Here is a 20,374-nt window from a genome sequence, read left to right on the forward strand (position 1 = left end):
TTGAGGAACCATCAGACATTGTTAGGGACATCATTGGCCTTAGTGAAGTTAGAACTGGTGAAGCTTATACAGTGCTCACTAATGGTCATGTCCTCCGCTATAGACGTCTCCCAGATAAGCAATACGGGGTAGGATTCCTAATTCATAAGGCTATAGCGGGCATCATTGATGAATTTTACAGCTTTAACGATAAGGTAGCAGTAGTCGTAATCAAACTTAATAAGAGAGATAGACTAAAGGTAGTACAAACCTGTGCTCCAACATCCAGTCACGATGATGATGAAGTAGATCAATTTTATGAAGATGTTGAATTAGTGATGAGAAAAGTACAAGCTAGTATACTGTAGTAATGGGCAACTTCAATGCAAAAGTGGGGAAAAAGCAAGCTAGTGAACAAGCAATTGGGAACTACAGCATCGATTCTAAGAACGCTAGAGGAGAGATGCTGGCAGAATTCCCAAAAAAGGAATGAGCTGTGAATAATGAACACTTTTTTTCAGGAAGCATAGCAACAGAAAGTAGATGTGGAAAAGCCCTAATGATGAAACAATGATTAAACAAGAAATGAAATTGATTTCATACTTTCTGCCGATCCCAGCATAGTCCAACATGTAGAAGTGATAGGGTAAAGTGCAGTGATCATAGGTTAATAAGGGCTAGGATTCACCTCAATGTGAAGAGAAGAAGAGTAAAATTGATCAAAAAGAAACAGGTCAACCTAGAGGCAGTAAGGGTAAAAGCAGACAAATTCAGGCTGGTACTTGCAAACAAATATGCAGCCTTAGAACAGAGAGATGAAGATGACATAGAGGTAATGAATGAAACCGTAACTAGGCTGGCTTCAGGGGCAGCAATTGAACTGGAAGGCAAGGCACCAAAACAACCAGTAGGCAAGCTTTCCCAAGTAACAAAGGACCTAATAAAGAAATGACAAGGAATGAAGGTGTCCAACTCAAGAGATAAGATAGAATACACAGAATTGTCAAAACTGATCAACAAGGTTAAAACAAGGGACATTCGAAATTACAACGTGAGAAAGACTGAAGAATCCATAAAAAATGGACGCAGTCTGAAAGCAGTAAGAAGGAAACTTGGCATAGGACAAACCAAGATGTATGCACTGAAAAGATAAGCAGGGTAATATCGCATGCATAACAGCAGCATCAAAGAACATCCAGAAAAGAAAGGAACGCTGACAGACATAGACAATCGCTGCACTCACTCACAACTGATTTTATTCCATGAAAAGAAGTTGAATACAAAAGCTACGTCGAGAGACAAAGAATGGGCGCCATCCCAACACCCCACAAAGTACATCTTATCTTCTTGCTAAAAAAAAAGGTCACATTCTGAATTATATAACAATAGTGACGTATCTCAAACGCAATCACTGCCCTTTCTTTTTATATGGAAGGCTTCCAGTAGATCTCGTGCAGTCTGGTCTTTGCCCCTACCTAATATCTTCGCACTCTCAACATGCGGCGAACACTTCTTGAAGGAACTGCAGTGCTGTACTGAGTGCATGTCTTCACTGTTCTCTAAATTTCATTGGTGCTCCCTCAGGCGATCGTTCAGGCATCTGCCAGTTTGGCCTACAAAGGCATTTCCGCAGGACAGCAGTATCTAGTATACCACTCCTGATTGGCACCGCAGATATGGCCTGGCGTGCTTCTGCGCTTCGGTTCGTGTTTCAGAGGCTGCCTTTCACTACCCTGTTTTTATTCCACACACGCATTTTAAAAGCGATTGCACTGATGGGCATTCTGCTACAATTGCTCCAATGTACATTCCCTTAAAGCCGTTATATCCATGCTGCGGGAGAGAGAATCTGCTCAAAAGTTGCGCCGGAATGAGCCGTGTAATCTTGGAGGTCTTGGTGAAAATAAGTTGGGGTCAACGCCAGGTGGGGTACGCCACCACCTAATGCTACGAGTGCAGTTCATCTCCTGCCGTACATAACACTAAATGAGCTGAAGGGTTACTGAGCTAATCCAACGCAGTGCGCGGTCATGCATGTTTCGGATAAGCCATTAGGAAACTTTTTGTCAGAATCGTTTAGGGTGAAGTTCTGCTGGCCTATAATAATGGCCAATCGGCCTATTATGCATTGTTGACGTGTCCCCGCATTCCTGCTTCATACTGGCGTCGTGGCCTTTGTGGGATAGGTGCTCATAAGCCCATGACGCGCATTTCGTTTGTTCAGCGAGGCGGTTGTGTCACGGTGCGCTCAGGAAACTAGAAGTTACCCCCTGCATATTGTCACATGGAGTGACGTATGAAGAACACAGTAGCAATACTGTGAAATACGAAACTAACCTTTATTGGGCGAACCTGTGCCCACAAAAACAGGCTACACTTAAAGAACAGCGACAACGGCGAACACAGTCGGCAATCGTCAAAACCTGATCAGCGGGTCAAGCGCGTCGGCTCTTATACATCAGTCGTCGAATGTTCCAGAGTAATCGCTGGGACCCCCGTGCCTTCCACAAAGTTCTACATTATTCGCATCGCGCATACACGCGATCAGATTACACAATGTTCGGTCACAGAGAGCGGATGGAAGCAATGGTAACATTCCAGAAACTTCCGATACATGCAGGCGTGTCCTGCGCTGTGCGATAACATTTGTTAGGCAGTGAAATGTGTCACCCGATAAAGACAAACAAGTACACGCCTCAATTGGCTGATTTGGCGTCTGTGCTGTGTGTTGTCACGTTTATCTGTGTGTGCTCTTAGTGTAGCACATTTGTAGGTCGCTGAATTTATTAGCTAGACATCTTTCGATCTAACATAAAATTGATCAAGCAACCATCCTACATACCATGTGACTTTAATGCTGTACGTCTTTGTGCCTTTTGTGTGCTTGCTTTTGTGCACTGGCGATGCGCGGTACTTTCTTTTTTCGAGTGTGCTGATTGACTCAGTGTGTCTGCGTGATGGTTGTAAGTTATTCGTGAATGATCACGTGCGTGGATTATTTTTATTTGCCATTGTTCGTGCTGGTACTTTAGAGCCATTTTGATGCGTAGGGATAGTATCGAACCAATAACCATTCAGAGTAATTGTTCACTGCTACAAATTGCTCCGGGTCGTTCTGCAATATTTGCTGTAAAGCGCGCTTGGCTATTCCCACCACTGCGATTACAACTTGCATTTTCGCCGAGCATTCTTATACATGCATAATGTATCGCATTCTTTGATAATGACTAGTGAGAATTTTAATTTCTTATCTTGCATGTAGCCGAGCACATTATTTTTTTAAAATGTGGTATCCCTTATCTTCACACACTATGCTTTGTCTTACAGACCAAATACATGTGTTTAATCCTCTGTGTCATCGCACACTTGTCAACGTTGTCAAATGAAGTGGTTTGCATCAAGAACACATCTAATTTTTCACTTAATAAGCAGCTAAAATAGTTATTAACACTTGTCTAACATAGAATATCACCAGAGCGAACCTTTTGACAAGGGCACTTCTCTTCGCCAGGGACGGAACAGCTTTTGTAGCAGCGTTTATTCGCACGTAGCTCACTCTTTCCACCCGTTCTTCCACCCCTCGATGATTTCATTTGCCATGTTTACTATTTACCGAACATGCCTTGATACAGCAGTTTTCTTCACACAGGAATCTGTTATATTCAGCGTTTCTTGAATAAACTGCTGCTGACAATCATCACACCATCCTGATCTTTTTTTTATTCCAATTATATGGACACTGCAATGCATTTCTGCCACTGGTGTCACCGTCGCCGTGAGGTTTCATATAAAGTCCAAATGCGACAAAATCGTCGCTGCGCGTCGTATATTGTATGTGCAAGTGAAAGCGTGCGAGGGTGTGCCGGCTATCACGGCTCAATCTCGCGCACGAAAGGAAGCGCACCATATCTGTCACGCGCAATGCTCCTGGGTGAGTGTAGGGAGGGGTGCGCATTCTCCTCCGGGCGGCGCGGTTGGCCGCGCGCATCGATACATGCATGTTAGCGCTTTTAGGAGGACACAAGCAGAGGCACCTCGTCATTTGTGGTTCAGTAGAGGCCATCTCTTCTGTCTGTGCGCATGTACATGCCTGTGGCTCGGAGTGGCAATACCGTGTTTTCTTGTTTTCTTGCCCGCAGGACTGTCTACCATTTCGAGTACGTGCCGTCATCCCGAGAGATCATCTGCAAGCACCTGACAAATCCTGCAAAGCTTTACCGTCTGCCGGACTGGTTCCTGGAGGCGTTTGAAGACTGTTGAAATGTTTGCTTCAGTTGCACCTCTCGCTATTTATGTGATCTGTTTTTGATGATAGCGTACTAAAGGCAACCTTCCAGAAAATGAAGAGACTCTATTCTACTCACATACCTCATAAGTATTTAGTGAAGGTTTCATTGCACCAAACAAAAATTTTTGTACTTTATATTAAAATACGAGGATATTTGTGTCTGTAGTTTCTGTCATTCTTGCACAATTGTTCTTTTTTGGAATGTTTGAACGAAAAGTCTTATCTTAAAATGTCATCGTTTAATTACCAAACCGTCAGCTTTTAGAAAATTGTGAATGTTTTTTGACGGAAGTATAATCTGTAGAAATGATTTCATTCATCATCATACCATTTCTCAGAAGCAAACATAAAAATAATAAACATTTTAAGTGCCTGCATAGTTGGGCAAATTTCTATTCTTGAAACGAACGTAGCAGTCAAGATGGTAAGCTTTGAATATAAGCTGCCTAGAGCAACTATTTGTTTATTATGTCACAGAGGCATTCTCGCTTTCACACTCGCACTGCCATAACGACTGTTGCACGTAGCAATAGACTAATCATTTGCGAACTTTCTGCAGTTTCAAGTGACTGTAGTACCAGGAAAATGTTGTGCAGGAAGGTTGACACCAACTGGCAAGAAACGCTACGTCACAGGGTTCATCGTTCCCTTCCCTGTATGTTGTGCACATCAGATTTTGTTACCGCTTTGCATGGATGGCGTAAATTATGAATGGTAATAGTCGTTTGGGAACAGCGCATTAAGAAAGTGCGAATGTGATCATGTAACGTCATGCGGTAGATGCCGCGCACAGAATACAAGTTCTGAAAATCACTCATTTTTTAGGGGTCGGCTGTTTACACAGCCACCTAGTGATTTTCAACGAGCCTGTGTCGAAGTTAAGGAGATGCTGCTGGTAAACGTGTGTGATGTTAAAAGCACCTTACGTACTCACGAATTCTATATAGTTTTCGAATAGGCTATTCTGTATCTGCTGTGAGTAGTAGTGTCTGTGTACCAAGAAACGCCAGTGCCCAATCTGAAGGGCATAAAAGGTGCGTGTTATATTTCGTCTAATTCCACGTTTCCATGTTGATGGAGCTGATTTGTTGCCAAATGTCTGTTTTAGGTTGTGTTTGTTGAATTTTCAGAAGTTACTCTGTGATTCTATTTGGAACAGCCTTAAAAATTAAGTGGAACCTTACGTTGCCTCTTCCGATGCATTGTGACTAGCAGCTGTGGCAGGTTTGCCATGGCCACGTGGAGCAGGGTCGGTGAGAGAGCTGAACCCTCTGCTGTGCCTCCGTCAAAAGTTTTTATGATCTCTGGCCGAGATTCTCCTAAGCCGATGGTGGCCACTCATTCTGATAAAATGGTCCAGACATAATCGTAGGTGCGTTTTCCGTATCGTTAGGAGGAAAAATTTGTTAGAATGATGTCGTATGAGATGTCGAAGGCTGCCTTGAGGTCCAGCGCTAGAATTGCTCTGGTATGACCTTTACTGGGACCAACCACAATATATTTCTTGAGCTGTAGTAGGATGTCCAGTGTAGACATACCTCAGCGACAATCTATTAAGGTTTTGGGGAAGAAGTGTTTCGCTGCATGGTCAGGCTGGATGCGCATAAGACCTACAAACAGCCGTCCTCATTGTCGAGTGGATAACGAACCGCGAACTTAACTTGTCTTCCACGGGTCAAAAAAGGCACACCAGTGAATTTTCAGGCCTCTGATCTTGGTCTTTGTGGCATTCATATGAGGCACACTGTTTTAAAATCGAAACCTATGCAGAACCTCTCTTTGCAGTCACTATAAAACTGCTGGTTTGTCCAGTCATGCCTCTAAAGCAGCCTTGCATTTCAGTATTATGCCCCAGATTTGTTGCGTCTGCAAGAAAAGGCAGTGCTTGAGAAAAATCGCAGCTCCTGCCACTGGGCTGTTCGTACAACTAGAGAGAACTGTGGTGCTTCCACTTGCATCGAATTTTTGTTTCGAAGTGTCGGTTTGAAATTTTCCAAGTCAGTTGCACATGCATGTGATGTGAAAATGGAAGGGAAACGCAATCGGCAATTGGACGGTCCGGACATGGTTCCATGCGCGACTTTTGTTTTCTGTTCATCGCGTCGTGTATCAGTTTCTCACACGGTGGGACATTGCTGCTTTTATTTATTTGAGTATTTGATATTGCTTGCGTTTGGATACGGTGCATAGTTCTGGCACTGTTTTTGTGTGCGACATGAGAATGTCACCTTTCACTTATGGCTGCAAACAATAACAAGGCCAACAATGTAGGCGTGCGGGTATATAGGCGCACTAGTGTGGCTTCTCAATACCAGAACGAGGAGAAATACCAGCAGGAACATGTCATGGGGAAATGAGCAATGAAAATATCAAAATCAAACGCACATTATTTCGACGCCATGTGTGATGACACTGTGACAACTTGGAGGTAGCAAGTACGGTTCTTTTTACTTTCTCACAAACTCTATGAATGATTAATGCCTCACTGTTGAGATTTGCATTAGTAATGTGTACCAGCATCGTAACAGCTGTTTCATTTTTCTTACACTTGTGAAAACTGGCTTCTATGAAGTTTGCTGAGCTGTCTTAATTTTTGAGTGAAGAAATGGCAATAGAATTTGCGATATCTCCACGCTAATAGATGTATGTCAAAGCACGTTTCTTTCTGTATATTTATTATGTTTATTCATATAATGGTTCACGTATGCATGAAATTTAATATGGAGCTAGCTGAAGCATGTATGCTTTAGAGTTGGACATGGCAGCCCGCTTGTTATATAAGAACAAAATGAAAGTCACCTACCCTGAAACATTAGGCAAATAGCTTTACGAATTAAGTACCAATCAGAGGGCAGTTATCATTAACACAACCCTGTTTTCTGAGAAGATTCTTTATTTTCACTCCATCTGTAATAAATTAGGAAAAACTTTCTGCTCTACGAACTGGTGAGATGTCTACAATTTGATGTGCAAAATTTACATTTGCTCCTAAATTGCTTAACACCATTTATTTGAAATGTCGAAATGCGTGGCTATACCAAAGCATTGTATTAAATAAAAAAAGAAATATACAGTAGCGGTCGTCAGCTAAACAGACATTGTTGAAAAATGTTTTTGTACACAGGCTCGCGCTACCCTTGAGCGCAAATTGAAATGAAATTGACACAGTGACAAATAAAATAACTTTTTTCATGAGAGAGGGTTATTGTGCAACTTGCAGTAAAGACACGAGCCAACGAGATAGAAGGTAAATGCTCCTGTTACGGTCTTAACAGCAGCCCCTAGTCTGCAATGTAGTCTGCACCCACCACTGTTTGCCATATGCATTTGAATTTATAAATGCATTTTGGTAAGCTCATTGCTAAATACACAGCTATACAAAGTAAGGATAGTAGCTTTATCGTTGTATAAACTCGTTTTCTAAATTAACAGGTACGGTGTCACACGTGCCCAGGTTAACATAAACACATCCCACTCAATTACGGTGGACACTTCCTGTCAAAATGACGGTGTGACAAGCATTGCACAGGCCAACCCGAAAGCCCGTGTCCAAAGCGTCTGGAGCAGTTTGAATCAGCAAGCCCGGGCTGCGCTCGGGCCCGCTCGTTAAAAGGCCTAAGTTGTGCGTTGGAGCATGCGTGAACATTGTGGATTGCATAGACTAAGGCATTCTTTGCCAAGCTTAAACGACACGTGGAAAGAGCTGGCTCTTACTATACCTTAGCAAGGAAAATACAGTAGAAATACAGATGAAAGAGAGAGAAGGAAACGTTTATTGAACGAAAACAGTGGGCCTCTGCGATTTTCTACTCCTGTCTACCCTCGGGCGGCCAGAACCAGCCAGGATTATTTTGGTTTGGCTGCTCTCTGGACGTCTCTGGCTAGCAGAGGACAAAAGAGGCGAGCACTTGCCGCCATCTTTGTGGTGACTTGACAGATTGGAACACTGGCGCTTGAAGACTTAACATTACCTCACTCAGCCAGCTGGCTACGGTTGTCTTTGGATTTCTTGCTGGCATTATCCTATTAGGTGCTGACGCACCTTTCCGCATTGCGAGGCGGTGCGATACGAGCGGTGGTGTGTGTGTGCGTGTCCCATGAAGGCTTCTTTCCAGTGGTGATCAGTGCGCCATGCTCTGATTCGTGCATGTGATCTGCATCGTGTTCCGTGCAAGTTCTAGATGCTTATTCACACACATTGCTGTACATTTTTGGTTCGTCTTTCTCTAGTGGTGTTCCTTTTTACATATCTCGCGTATGTTTGCGGTGATATCTACTTTTCTTGCAGTTATCGCGAAGGCGTTGCAGCTAGCCCGTGTTCACTCTGTCTGTCCATCGTATGCTGGGGTGGCAGCTAGAAACCGATCTGTTCGAACTGCAGCCTGTTGACGCTAAGAATGCAATAGTTGAGTAATAGGCACATGTACATTAGCTCATTGGTCTCATGGTCACAATCAATATTGTTTTTCGTGTGAAAGTTTTCGCTTGTCGCAGGCGATGTGCATTTTCATGTGCCAGCCACATCTCCAGCTCATCACCAAAATGAGAAGCACCATCAACTGAAACAAACTTCATGAAATTGAAGCGCAAGCAGGTTAGTACGAAATTTTATGTGTACTATAAGACGCATCCAATATCCTGCTTTTTCATGTCTTTTCAAGTGACAACACAATGCCAACTCATCAATGTCGCTGGCGGGCGATGTGATCGTTGCAAGCTGGGATCCTCAAACAGTCACTTTCGAGCATACAATCACTGACGCGCGATTTCACGTCTTGGCATCAGATGTGTCAGAGGCCGTGTGTTACGCTGTGCAAGGCGAGGTTGGCCCAGTGTGCGTCCTGTGCCCAGTCACGCGAAATCTCGCGAAAGTCATCGTATTGCTGAATGCAACTATATATTTCATGCTGGCACTGCATAAATGGGCCAACTATGCCGAGCACGTGCCAGCCTCGCCGGGCACTGCCATGCTGGTAGAATTACATTTGGCCAGCTGTCCGTCCGGCGTTCGATTGTACAAACTTTGGGCAGCTCCGGGTTGTCTTGGGATCCCAGCCCACGGGACTTCCTATCAGGACAGGAACCCAGCTGGCTGACGTCTGGCTGCCAGAACTCCAAAAATAGAAGAGGCCCAGTGTCCCGAGCGAGGCCCGATATCACTCTGATGGCAACGAGTTGTTGGTTTTCCAGTTCCCTGAGGGCGAGCTTGGTCTCTCACGTTTCGACTAGGTCGCGTTTGATTGCTTGTGGTGCTCAGTTTCGGTCCATTTCCAGTTGCATTTCGCTGCCCTCATGCCACGGGCATTCCAGTAGTAAGTGTGCCAGGGTGTCGGGTACATTGGAGAGTGGGCAGAGGTAGCCTTGGAGCGTCTGGTAGAGGTAGTGCATTATCATTCCATGATTGTACGTGTTACTTTGCAGGTGTCTGAGGATCATGCTTTTTTTCTGTGCCGAGTTTTGGGGGCGGTGGAGCGTACACCTGACGCTCGTGCCTGTAGTGTTGTAATATCTTCGAACATTTGGTGGGTACAGCCTCTGCCTCTTAAGCTGCAGGTCGGAGAGCGCGCTGAGCACTCTCCGACCTGCATCTTTGACTCCGATCAGGCAGATGAAGTTCTGATCTTTTTTTGCCCTTCGACAAGAACCAACATAGTTTCCGTGTAAGCAAAAATAAATTGCACAAAAAAAAATGCTCTTCAAACTATTTCTTTGTTACCGCGTTATTGATTGTATTGTTACAACTCTCGATACAATTATGTTATTTTATCTAAATCAAGGGTTGTCTCTTTCTACTTGTGCTTTTATTTTATGCTATATGCTCGTGAATTCGCCTCTTTGTATATATGCAGATATATGCGCGGGTAAATGACCTCAAAGGACCAGATCGTACGATCAAGTTAAATGCCCGCGTACCAACAGGAAACAGCACAGTCAGTGGGCCAGATCACTGATGTTCCCATGGGGGAAACGAAGAATGCTGTCTTGATTGCTCATACACTGCAGATGATTAGACCCCGAGAAGGTAAGGCTGACACATCTGGTACAATCCACTAGTAAAGTATATATTTCCCGGGCCGGAAAACCAAGCCCATGCAGTTCCCTAGGCGTGAGTAAGAGCCGCAGCAGCATCGAGCGAATTGATCTTTGTACTGCTCCTTAATTGAGCGTGAACTAAACGGCAAGATCTGGGGGCACAGGAAGCTCTCAACCGTTGGTGCACCTAGACAGTGCCCAGCGCAGATCACCTTTAAGATAGGCTCCGCGTGTCCGCATTCAGCCGTGCCATACACAGCCACCGCCCAAGTAGAACCCTCCTTCTTCTCCTCCTGCTGCCTTGCGTGCAATAGATCACGGCGCATACCTCCCTGTCTTCCTCCTTTAAGCTGCCATCCTCACTCTCGCGTGCTTTCACTCGCACCTACAGTACAGTGAACTAGAAGACTTTCTAGTGGCGTGAGCGGCTTCCTGATAGCGCACCTTTCAGCGTGGAATGATTCGGCGGCGCTGGAGTTGACCACTCTTGACAAATGCTGCCGGCCACACTGCATCCTGCAGCGGTGCAGCATTATACTGAATGGGGTTTCTTACGAGAAACTCGCCAGCCAGTACTTCAGAAGGAAACAAGAAAACGTCCAGATACGTGCACAGAACGAAGAAATGGCGTGCCTCGTGTATCAGTTTGAAGCTAGGAACAGTGTTGGTTTAGCAAGTTCACTGTACTTCAGCTATAGTTGTTCAGCTGTCCGTAAGGAAAGCGCATCAGCATGGATGTGCTTGCTAATGGAAGGTGCCTGAAGTATATTGAAACCGCTTGGCTGATTACTTCAGTGCCATACGCAAATGGAGCTGTTACAGGAAACGGTACCATTATTGCTTGTGAGCACGCTCGCAGGTGCTCTGAATGGTCTACCTAGAGGTAGGGTCAAAATTTACATATTGCCCAAATGACTGCAAGACGCTCTTTCTCAGTTGCTGAGTAGTTTGCCTCTGCTTTCAAGAGCTTACGGCTGGCATAAGCTATTACTTTCTCCTGGCCATTCTTCCGCTGCGCTAGTATGGCACCGAGGTTGACGTTACTAACCTCGGTAGGAACTTCAGTGTCAGTTGTCTCATCAAAATGGGCAACCATTGGAGAAGCTTGCAGGCATTTCCTTAACTCGTCAAAGGTGTCTTGTTGTTCGCTTTTCCACATGAAAGGTTCATCTTCTCTTGTTAGTATTGTAAGGGGCTCAGCAATCTTTGAAAAGTTTTCTACAAATCTTCTGCAGCATGCGCATAAACCCAAGAATCGTCACCTGACTTTTTGGCTGTGAGTGTCAGGAACCTCGCAACAGCTGCTGTCTTTACGGAATCTGGCTGAACGCCTTCAGTACTGATGACATGTCCGAGAAACCAAAGTTCATCGAAGCTGAATTTACATTTTTTCCAGCTGAATTGTCAAGTCTGCTGCGCAAATAGCTTCTGATACTAGTCGCAGGCGCTCTAGATGTTGGTCAAATGTTGTGGAAAATACGACCACGTCATCCAAATACACTAAGCATGAATGCCATTTCAATCCTGCGAGCACAGTGTCCATCATTCGCTGGAACGTTGCGGGCACGGAACAGAGGCTGAATGGAAGCGCTTTAAATTCGTAGAAGCCATCAGGGGTTACAAATGTTGTATTTTCATGGTTCTGCTCATCCACCTCTATTTGCCAATATCCACTCTTGAGATCCAGGGAGGAGAAAAACTTTGCACATTAGAGCTGATCTAACGTATTGTCGATACGCGGGAGGGGGTATACATTCCGCTTAGTTACGCTGTTCAATTTACGGTAGTCAGCGCAGAATCGAAGTGTATTATCCTTTTTCTTAACGAGCACTACAGGAGACACCCATGGACTGCTGGAAAGCTCAATAACATCATCTGAAAGCATCTCCTCTCTTGCTTCTTGATGATCTCCCTTTCTTTTGGCAACACTTGATACGGGTGCTGGCATACCAGTCTTGTGGCGTCCCCTGTTATCATTCTGTACTTTGCAACAGACGTGCGCCGTACCTTCGAGGAAGTGGAGAAGCAGTCAGAAAAATTTTTTATCAGGGCATATCTGTTTCTTTTGGGCTTCCAGGAGTCTCAGGTTGACAGTAATTGATCTGTCGACACTGCATGTTCCTGGCAGAGCAGTTGATGTTGTCGTTAGGCTTCATAATTTGGTCGCTACACAGAACTCGTGGAAATAGGCAATAGCTGTTCCTTGTGCGATCTGTTGGAATTCATTTCCGAAATTCATAAGTGCGACATTTGCATGGCCATTGCTTAAGGGGAGATGAGGGTCCTGAAAATTTTTTTTCTTATTTTTCGCATACTGTCACATGGTAGTGACGGTTAAGAAGGCAGCAAAACTGTGATTAAAGAAACGAGCATTTTATTGGGCGAACTTGTGCCTTCAAAAACAGGCTACACTCACAGAACAACGGTAGCGGCGAACACGATCGCCGGTCGCTGAAATCTGATCAGCAGGTCAAGCGCATCGGCTTTTATACATCAGTTGTCGAATGTTCCAGAGTAATCGCTGGGACCCGCGTGCCTTCTACAAAGTTCCACATTATTCGCATCGCGCACAGATGCGATCACACAAGGTTCAGTCACAGACAGTGGATGGAAGCATCGATAACATTCTAGAAACTTCAGATACATGCAGGCGCGTCCTGTGCTGTGCGGTAAAATTTGTTAGGCATGAAACGTGTCGCCCGATAAAGACAAGTACACGTGTCAATACCCCCTTCTTAAAAAGCATCAACCCGATGCTGCAAACAAACGAAAGTAATAAAGAAAAGCACTCGCAGCAAAGAAAACAACAAAATAACGAAGTTCGTCAGCGTCCGTAACAGGGTTTAAGACGCACCACGTGGACCACTTCAGATCGTGCGCGGCGCCGCCGTAAATGTGAAACGCCGCCTGGCACAACCTCGTTGTCCAGCGCGCCGATACGTCGGATGACCTTGTAGGCTCCGAAATAGCGTTGCAGTAGTTTCTCACTGAGTCAGCGTGTCGGGGTTCATAACCAAACATGGTCGCCGGGCTGGTACTCGACGAAGCGTTGTTGGAGGTTGTAGTGTCGACTGTCGGTCCTCTGCTGGTTCTTTATCTACAGGCGGGCGAGCTGTCGGGCTTCTTCGGCGCGCTGGAGATAGGTAGCGACGTCAAGATTCTCCTCCTCAGTGACGTGCGGCAGCATGGCGTCGAGCGTCGTCGTCAGGTTCCTGCCGTGAACGAGCTTCAACGGCGTGATCTGTGTTGTATCTTGCACCGCCGTGTTGTAAGCGACGGTTACGTTCAGCAGGACGGCATCCCAAGTCTTGTGTTCGACGTCGACGTACATTGCTAACATGTTGGCGAGGGTCTTATTCAGACTCTCCATAAGACCATTCGTCTGTGGGTGGTAGGCCGTTGTCCTCCTGCGCCTTGTCTGACTGTATTGCAGAAAGAATGGCCTGGGTGAGCTCCGCTGTAAAGGCCGTTCCTCTGTCGATGATGAGGACTTCTGGGGAGCCATGTCACAGCAGGATGTTTTCGACAAAGAATTTCAGCTGTGCTACCTTTCGGCAGTGCTTTAGTTTCAGCGAATCGGGTGAGGTAGTCCGTCGCCACGACGATCTACTTATTTCCGGTTGTTGATGTCGGAAAGGGTCCCAATAAGTCCATCCCGATCTGCTGGAATGGTCGGCAAGGAGGCTCGACTGGCTGTAGTAATCCCGCTGGCCTTGTCGGTGGTGTCTTGTGTCTCTGACAGTCTCGGCATGTTCTTACATAACAGGCGACGGCGGCGGCCAGGCGCAGCCAACAATGCCTTTCCTGTATCCTCGATAGCGTACGGAAAAATCCGAGGTGTCCAGCGGTCGGATCGCCATGTAGGGCGTGCCATACTTCTGGACGCAGTCCTGACGGGACAACAAGAAGGTTGTTGGCGTGCACTGGTGAGAAGTTCTTCTTTACAAGTAGGTTGTTTTGAAGCGAGAACGAACACACTCCTCACTTAAATGCCCTAGGGACAACGTTGGTGTGCCCTTCCAAATACTCGACGAGGTTTTTCAACTCCGGGTCTGCTCTTTGCTGTTCAGCGAAGTCTTCCGTGCTTAAAATGCCAAGGAAGGCGTCGTCATCTTCGTCACTTTGCGGCGGCGAGTCAATGGGGGCATGTGATAGGCAATTGGCATCAGAGTGTTTTCGTCCAGACTTATAGGTTACAGTGATGTCATATTCTTTGTCTTATGCTCCACCGCGCCAGCCATTCTGAAGGATCCTTTAAATTCGCTAGCCAGCACAAGGTGTGATGGTCGCTGACAACTTTGAATGGCCTGCCATATAGGTAAGGGCGAAATTTCGCTGTAGCCCAAGCGATGGCGAGGCATTCCTTTTCGGTTGTCGAATAATCGCCTTCCGCTTTTGACAACGACCGGCTAGCGTAAGCTATCACGTGTTCATGTTCATCTTTTCTCTGGACTAGGACGGCATCGAGGCCTAGGCTACTGGCGTCCGTGTGGATTTCGGTATCTGCGTACTCGTCGAAGTGCGCAAGTACAGGTGGCGACTGCATGCGTCGCCTGAGTTCTTAAAACGCGTCGGCCTGTGGTGTTTCCCACTTGAACTCGATATAACATTTGGTTAGATGTGTTAGCGGCTCAATGATGCGTGGAAAGTCATTGACAAAGCGCCTCTAGTAGGCACGCATGCCAAGGAATCTACGCACTGCCTTGTTGTCGATGAGCTGCGGAAACTTTGCGATGGCAGCTGTCTTCTGCGGGCCGGGCTGGACTCCAGACTTGCTGATGACGTGGTCTAGGAACAGAAGCTTATCGTAAGCGAAGCGACACTTTTCTGGCTTCAGAGTGAGCCCTGATGACTTGATGGCCTCTAGTACTGTCGCAAGCCGCCTAAGGTGATCGTCGAAATTTCCGGCGAAGACGATGACATCATCCAAGTAACAAGACACGTCTGCCACTTCAATCCTGCTAACACTGTGCCCATGATGCGCTGAAACGTTGCAGGCGCCGAGCACAGTCCAAATGTCATGACCTGGAACTCGTAGAGGCCGTCTGGCGTGATGAAAGCGGTCTTTTCGCGATCTCTCTCGTCGACTTCTATTTGCCAGTAGCCAGACTTGAGTTCCATCGACAAGAAGTATTTTGAATGCATCGTCTGTCCGTGGTAGGGGGTTATATCCTTCTTTGTGATCTTGTTTAGTCGACGATAATTGATGCAGAAACGTAAGGTTTCATCCTTTTTCTTCTCCAAGACAACAGGGGCTGGATGATGTCGTCGTGCAGCATTTCGTCGACTTGTTCTCTTATAGCTTCACATTCTCGCGGCGAAACTCGGTAAGGGCTCTGGCGGAGTGGTCGAGCGCACTCCTCGGTGATTATGCAATGCTTTGTGGCTGGTATTTGTCGAATCCTAAATGACGTCGAAAAGCAGCCTTTGTATAGTAGGAGCAGACTTCTGAGCTGTTGTTGCTTGCTCTTTCGGGAAGCTGATTAAAGTCGTAGTCTGATTTGGGAACCATGGTTATTGGGGTAGATGCGGCGGAATCAGAGAGGACAAGCGCATTACTGGTTTCCAGGATTTCTTCGATGTACACGATCGTCGTGCCCTTGCTGATGTGCTTGAACTCCTGGCTGAAGTTTGTCAGCAACACTTCAGTTTTTCCTCCATGCAGTCAAGCGATCGCTCTTGCGACGCAACTTTCACGGTCTAGCAGTAGACCTTCGTCACCCTCGATAACGCCTTCTACGTCGGGTGGTGTTTTGGTTCCGAAGGAAATGACAATGCTGGAGCGAGGCGGGATGCTGACTTGACTTTTGAGCACACTTAAGGCATGGTGACTACGAGAGCTCCCCGGCGGTATCGCTATTTTCCGACTGCGTTATCGACTTTGACTTCAGGTCTATGATTGCGCCGTGTTGGTTCAGGAAGTCCATGCCGAGAATGACGTCTCGTGAACGCTGTTGGAGGATAACGAAGGTGGCAGGGTAAGTCCGGTCATGAACAGTAATTCTTGCCGTGCAGATTCCAGTCGGCGTGATGAGGTGTCCTCCAGCAGTCGCATTTTGAGGGCCTTCCCATGCAGTCTCATCTTTCTTCAACTGGGCGGCGATGGGTCCACTCATGACGGAGTAATCGGCTCCTGTGTATACTAAGGCGATGACTGCGTGGCTGTCGAGAAGCACGTCGAGGTCGGTGGTTCTTTGTCTTGCATTACAGTTAGGTCTTGGCGTCGGATCGCAGCTGCGTTGCGTTGGCCTGTGGCTGATACGTGGCGTCGTCTTTCGTCGGCGTATTCTTTGCTTCGTCGCGACGTTGGCGTGTCGTTATGTCGTCGAGGTATTTTCTTTGGCGTCTTCGGCGGCGGCGGAGAATCTTCGTCAGTTCGACGAACAGCAACCGCACCTCCATCGGTTGCTGCTTTTAGTTTTCCGGATGTGGGCTCGCAGACCGGCCCCGGGCTGGGCCAGTGTATAGTTGGCACTGTGGCGACTGTTAGCGCCCTGGTGACGGCGAACAGGACGGTCGTCGAGGGCTCCACTCAGTGGTGGCGAGGTAGTCAGCGATATCGCGAGGTCGTTCGCCAAGTTGTGGTAGCAGCGCGTTCACGGCGAACCCTCGCAGTCCCATCTTCCGGTATGGGCATTGGCGGTAGACATGACCCGGTTCTCTGTAGTGGTAACAGAGCGGGCGGTGGTCAGGAGCGTGCCAAATGTCCGTCTTCCTCGCGTAGCGGCGCTGAGTGATGAGCAGGCGGGCTGGCGGTGGCGGCGGTGGACGACGGAATCGCGGCGTTATAGGGCCCTGGCGTGGTCGTGGAGGGTGGCCTTGATGGCAGGCGACGGCGGCGTAGGTCATCGCTTCCGGCTGGGGCTGCGGTGATTCAGGTTGCAGCTCAGGAACTCCAAGCGATCGCTCAAGCTCGTCTTTGACAATTTCGGCGATTGAGGCTACTTGAGGCTGCGACCTGGGGTACAATCTCTGCAGCTCTTCACGTACGGCCGCTCTGATAGTCTCGCGCAGATTGTCGGTGGCCAGTGATAGAATTCCTGCGTAATTGGTAGAGGTTGTGCGGCGGTTGAATTGCCGGTTCCGCATTTCGAGTGTCTTCTCGGTGCTGGTGGCCTTGCGAGGGAACTCTTCTACGGTCTTCGGTGGGCTTCGTATCATCGCGCTGAAAAGTTCTTCCTTGACACCCTGCATGAGAAGGCGGACTTTCTTCTCTTCAGGCATATCCGGGTTGGCGTGGCGGAACAGATGGTTCATTTCTTCCGTAAATATGGCAACGTTCTCTTTAGGTAGCGGCACTCGGGCGTCTAGCATGGCTTCGACCCTTTCCCTGCGCACGATGCTCGTAAAGGTGCGCAGGAAGCCGCTACGGAACAAGTCCCATGTTGTGAAGGTCGACTCCCAGTGCTCAAACCACGTTCTGGCGGCATCTTCTGAGGCAAAGTATACATGCCACAGCTTGTCGTCGGAGTCCCAGCTGTTGAAAGTCGTGATTTGTTCGTAGGTCTCCAGCCAGGATTCCGGGTCTTCAGTCGCTGCGCCATGGAAGGTCGGTCGGTCCCGAGGTTGTTGTAGGATAACGGCGGGACGCTGGGGCAGCCATTGCAGTTGTTTTGACCACGATCTTTGTCGTCTCAGGTAGAAGTCCGTGCTCTGGGGGCAGTCCTTGCAGTCTGCGGCTAGCCCGCTGGTCTTGGGCGATGTTGGTTTTGTCCTCGGGCTTCAGGCTTGGATCGCAGCTTTGCGGGAGCGTTCGATACATGAACGCACTAGCACCTCCACCAGATGTCACGTGGTAGTGACGGTTAAGAAGGCAGCAAAACTGTGATTAAAGAAACGAGCGTTTTATTGAGCGAAATTGTGCCCTCAAAAACAGGCGACACTTAATGAAGTGTAGCCTGTTAAGTGTGTCACTTAACGTAGTGGTAAACACATTTGGCGGTCATCAAAATCTGATCAGCAGGTGGAGCGCGTCGGCTTTTATGCATCAGTCGTCGAATGTTCCAGAGTAATTGCTGGGACCTGCGTGCCTTCCACAAAGTTCTACATTATTCGCGTCGCACACACGTGCAATCAGATTACACAAGGTTCGGTCACAGACAGCGGATGGAAGCATCGATAACATTCCAGAAACTTCCGATACATGCAGGCGCGTCCTGCGCTGTGCCATAACATTTGTTAGGCGGTGAAACGTGTCGCCCGATAAAGACAAGTACACGTGTCAATACGTTCCTTAAATTTTGTGTGGAGGTATATTGGTAGAATGCTGATTTCAAATATGTGTTTATATGTAAAATATCTCACTTGAAAAAAAGATACGACAAAATACAATACTCCTAATTAGGTCATTTCTTATGGACGTTTTTAATAATTTCTCATTAAAATAAAGTTTTTAAGAATATGTAGGCATTTCCAAAAGCCCACTGCATATCGTAAAGCTAAGCAAATACCAATAAAATAATTGTGAATATCACAAATAAATAGCAAAGTACGGAAAAAAGAACAATGTGGCAGTAATTCGCCTACATTTGATCTAACTAATAAACTCACATTTAACAAAAACGGAAAGCTTTAGGAAATAGCAGAGATATTACTAAAAAAAATGATACCTAGTTCACTGAAATTGGTTGATGTACACATCATCAAAACTTCTGTAAGGAAAAAGCACTTGACGAAAAAAAGAAAGTTAAGAAAATTGCATTAAATGTTTTACTGCCACTAGCTCTTTTGTCCATTGAACAAGTGGAAAACCTCTGGGCTCTAACAACATGCCCAGGTGTTGCTGAGCACAAGAACACCAAATTTACTGAAATCAATTCATGGAAACTATCAAACCTTTCATTCAAACCAGCACGGTTTTCGAAATGGTATATCAACAGTCACCCATCTCGTGGAAACCCTTCACGACTTAACCTTCCTGCAGAGTGGAAGGTTGCAAAAATAATTCCCATACCAAAATCAGGTGACACATCTTGCCTGTCTAACCAACGGCCAATTTCTTTAACTTGCACATGCTGCAAAATACTAGAGCACATAATCTTGAAACACTTAACAGAATTCACGGAATCAAACAATTTAATCCATTCAAACCAGCTCGGTTTTCGAAACAGTTTGTCAACAGTCACCCAACTCGTGGTAACCCTTCACGACTTAACTCAAAACATCAATGAGCAACTACAGGTAGACATAATCTTTATGGATTTCTCTGAAGCATTTGATAGTGTTTCTTGTTGTAGCTTCGACGGGGCGGTCGGACGGAGGATTTACAGCATGAGGCCTAAACGGCCGGGGCGCGCAGCGCCGCAAGAAAGCCAGACTGCTTCAGTCGGGGACCAGACAAAGAATGCTCTTTTATTTCTCCGAGGGGAAGCAGGAGGCAACTTACAGCGTTTGGCGCTGAGTGGCGCCCTGACGTAAACTACCCAAAACCGAAACCAGAAGCTAACACAGGATAACACATCACCTCTCCCTTGAAAGGAAAAATGCTCTACTCGCTCACCTCGCAACAAAAGTAAGTCATGAGTCAAAGAACACATGTTAGCACTGTAACACGCATGTTTAGTGATGACATCTTTACACAATAGAACATGACATCTTTAGCTTCCTCATTTAAGAAAAACGCACATGAAAACTGAATATGAACTATTGCACTCCAGTTCTGTAGAGTTTCAGTACCAGTCTTCGGAAGACGATGAGATGCAGCCTTGCACACACAGATCACACATGAAAAAAAATTCATAAAGTACAAAAGTAGACAGTACAAACATCTGTGTGCGGGGAAAGCACTGATGGGTGGCTCATTTTCCCTGAGCCTGACTGGAGACAGTCTCTGTGGCGGTCGTGGATTGGACATTGTGCGTAAAAGCACTTTACACTCCATAGTCCCCCCGTAAGAATGCTAAGGACTTTTAATGTTTAAAAAAGCTCTTTTGGCATGACAGACAAATTCGTATGGCGGTCAGCACCGTAGTAATGATGTGCGTACAGCACGATTACGCTACAAGAAACGTAATGTATCCCTATACCAGTAGTAACTGGAAGAAAAGGTGGGAGACAATCATCAAGGGAAGGGTA

General features: G+C 46.6%; 1 protein-coding gene across 4 annotated transcripts in view; it reads left to right on the top strand.

Annotated features, from left to right (window-relative positions):
- LOC142584790 (decapping and exoribonuclease protein-like) overlaps positions 1–4,432 on the top strand; it is a 44,421-nt gene extending 39,989 nt beyond the window's left edge. For all 4 annotated transcript variants that reach the window (XM_075695056.1, XM_075695055.1, XM_075695054.1 and 1 more), the window contains one exon: positions 4,119–4,432. In XM_075695056.1, the coding sequence (XP_075551171.1) occupies positions 4,119–4,177 (59 nt within the window). In that variant the 3' untranslated portion in view covers positions 4,178–4,432. The remainder of the gene's footprint in view (positions 1–4,118) is intronic.
- Positions 4,433–20,374: the final 15,942 nt, after the last annotated feature.

This window comes from Dermacentor variabilis, chromosome 6 (assembly GCF_050947875.1).
Source record: "Dermacentor variabilis isolate Ectoservices chromosome 6, ASM5094787v1, whole genome shotgun sequence".
Classification (NCBI taxonomy): Eukaryota; Metazoa; Arthropoda; class Arachnida; order Ixodida; family Ixodidae; genus Dermacentor; species Dermacentor variabilis.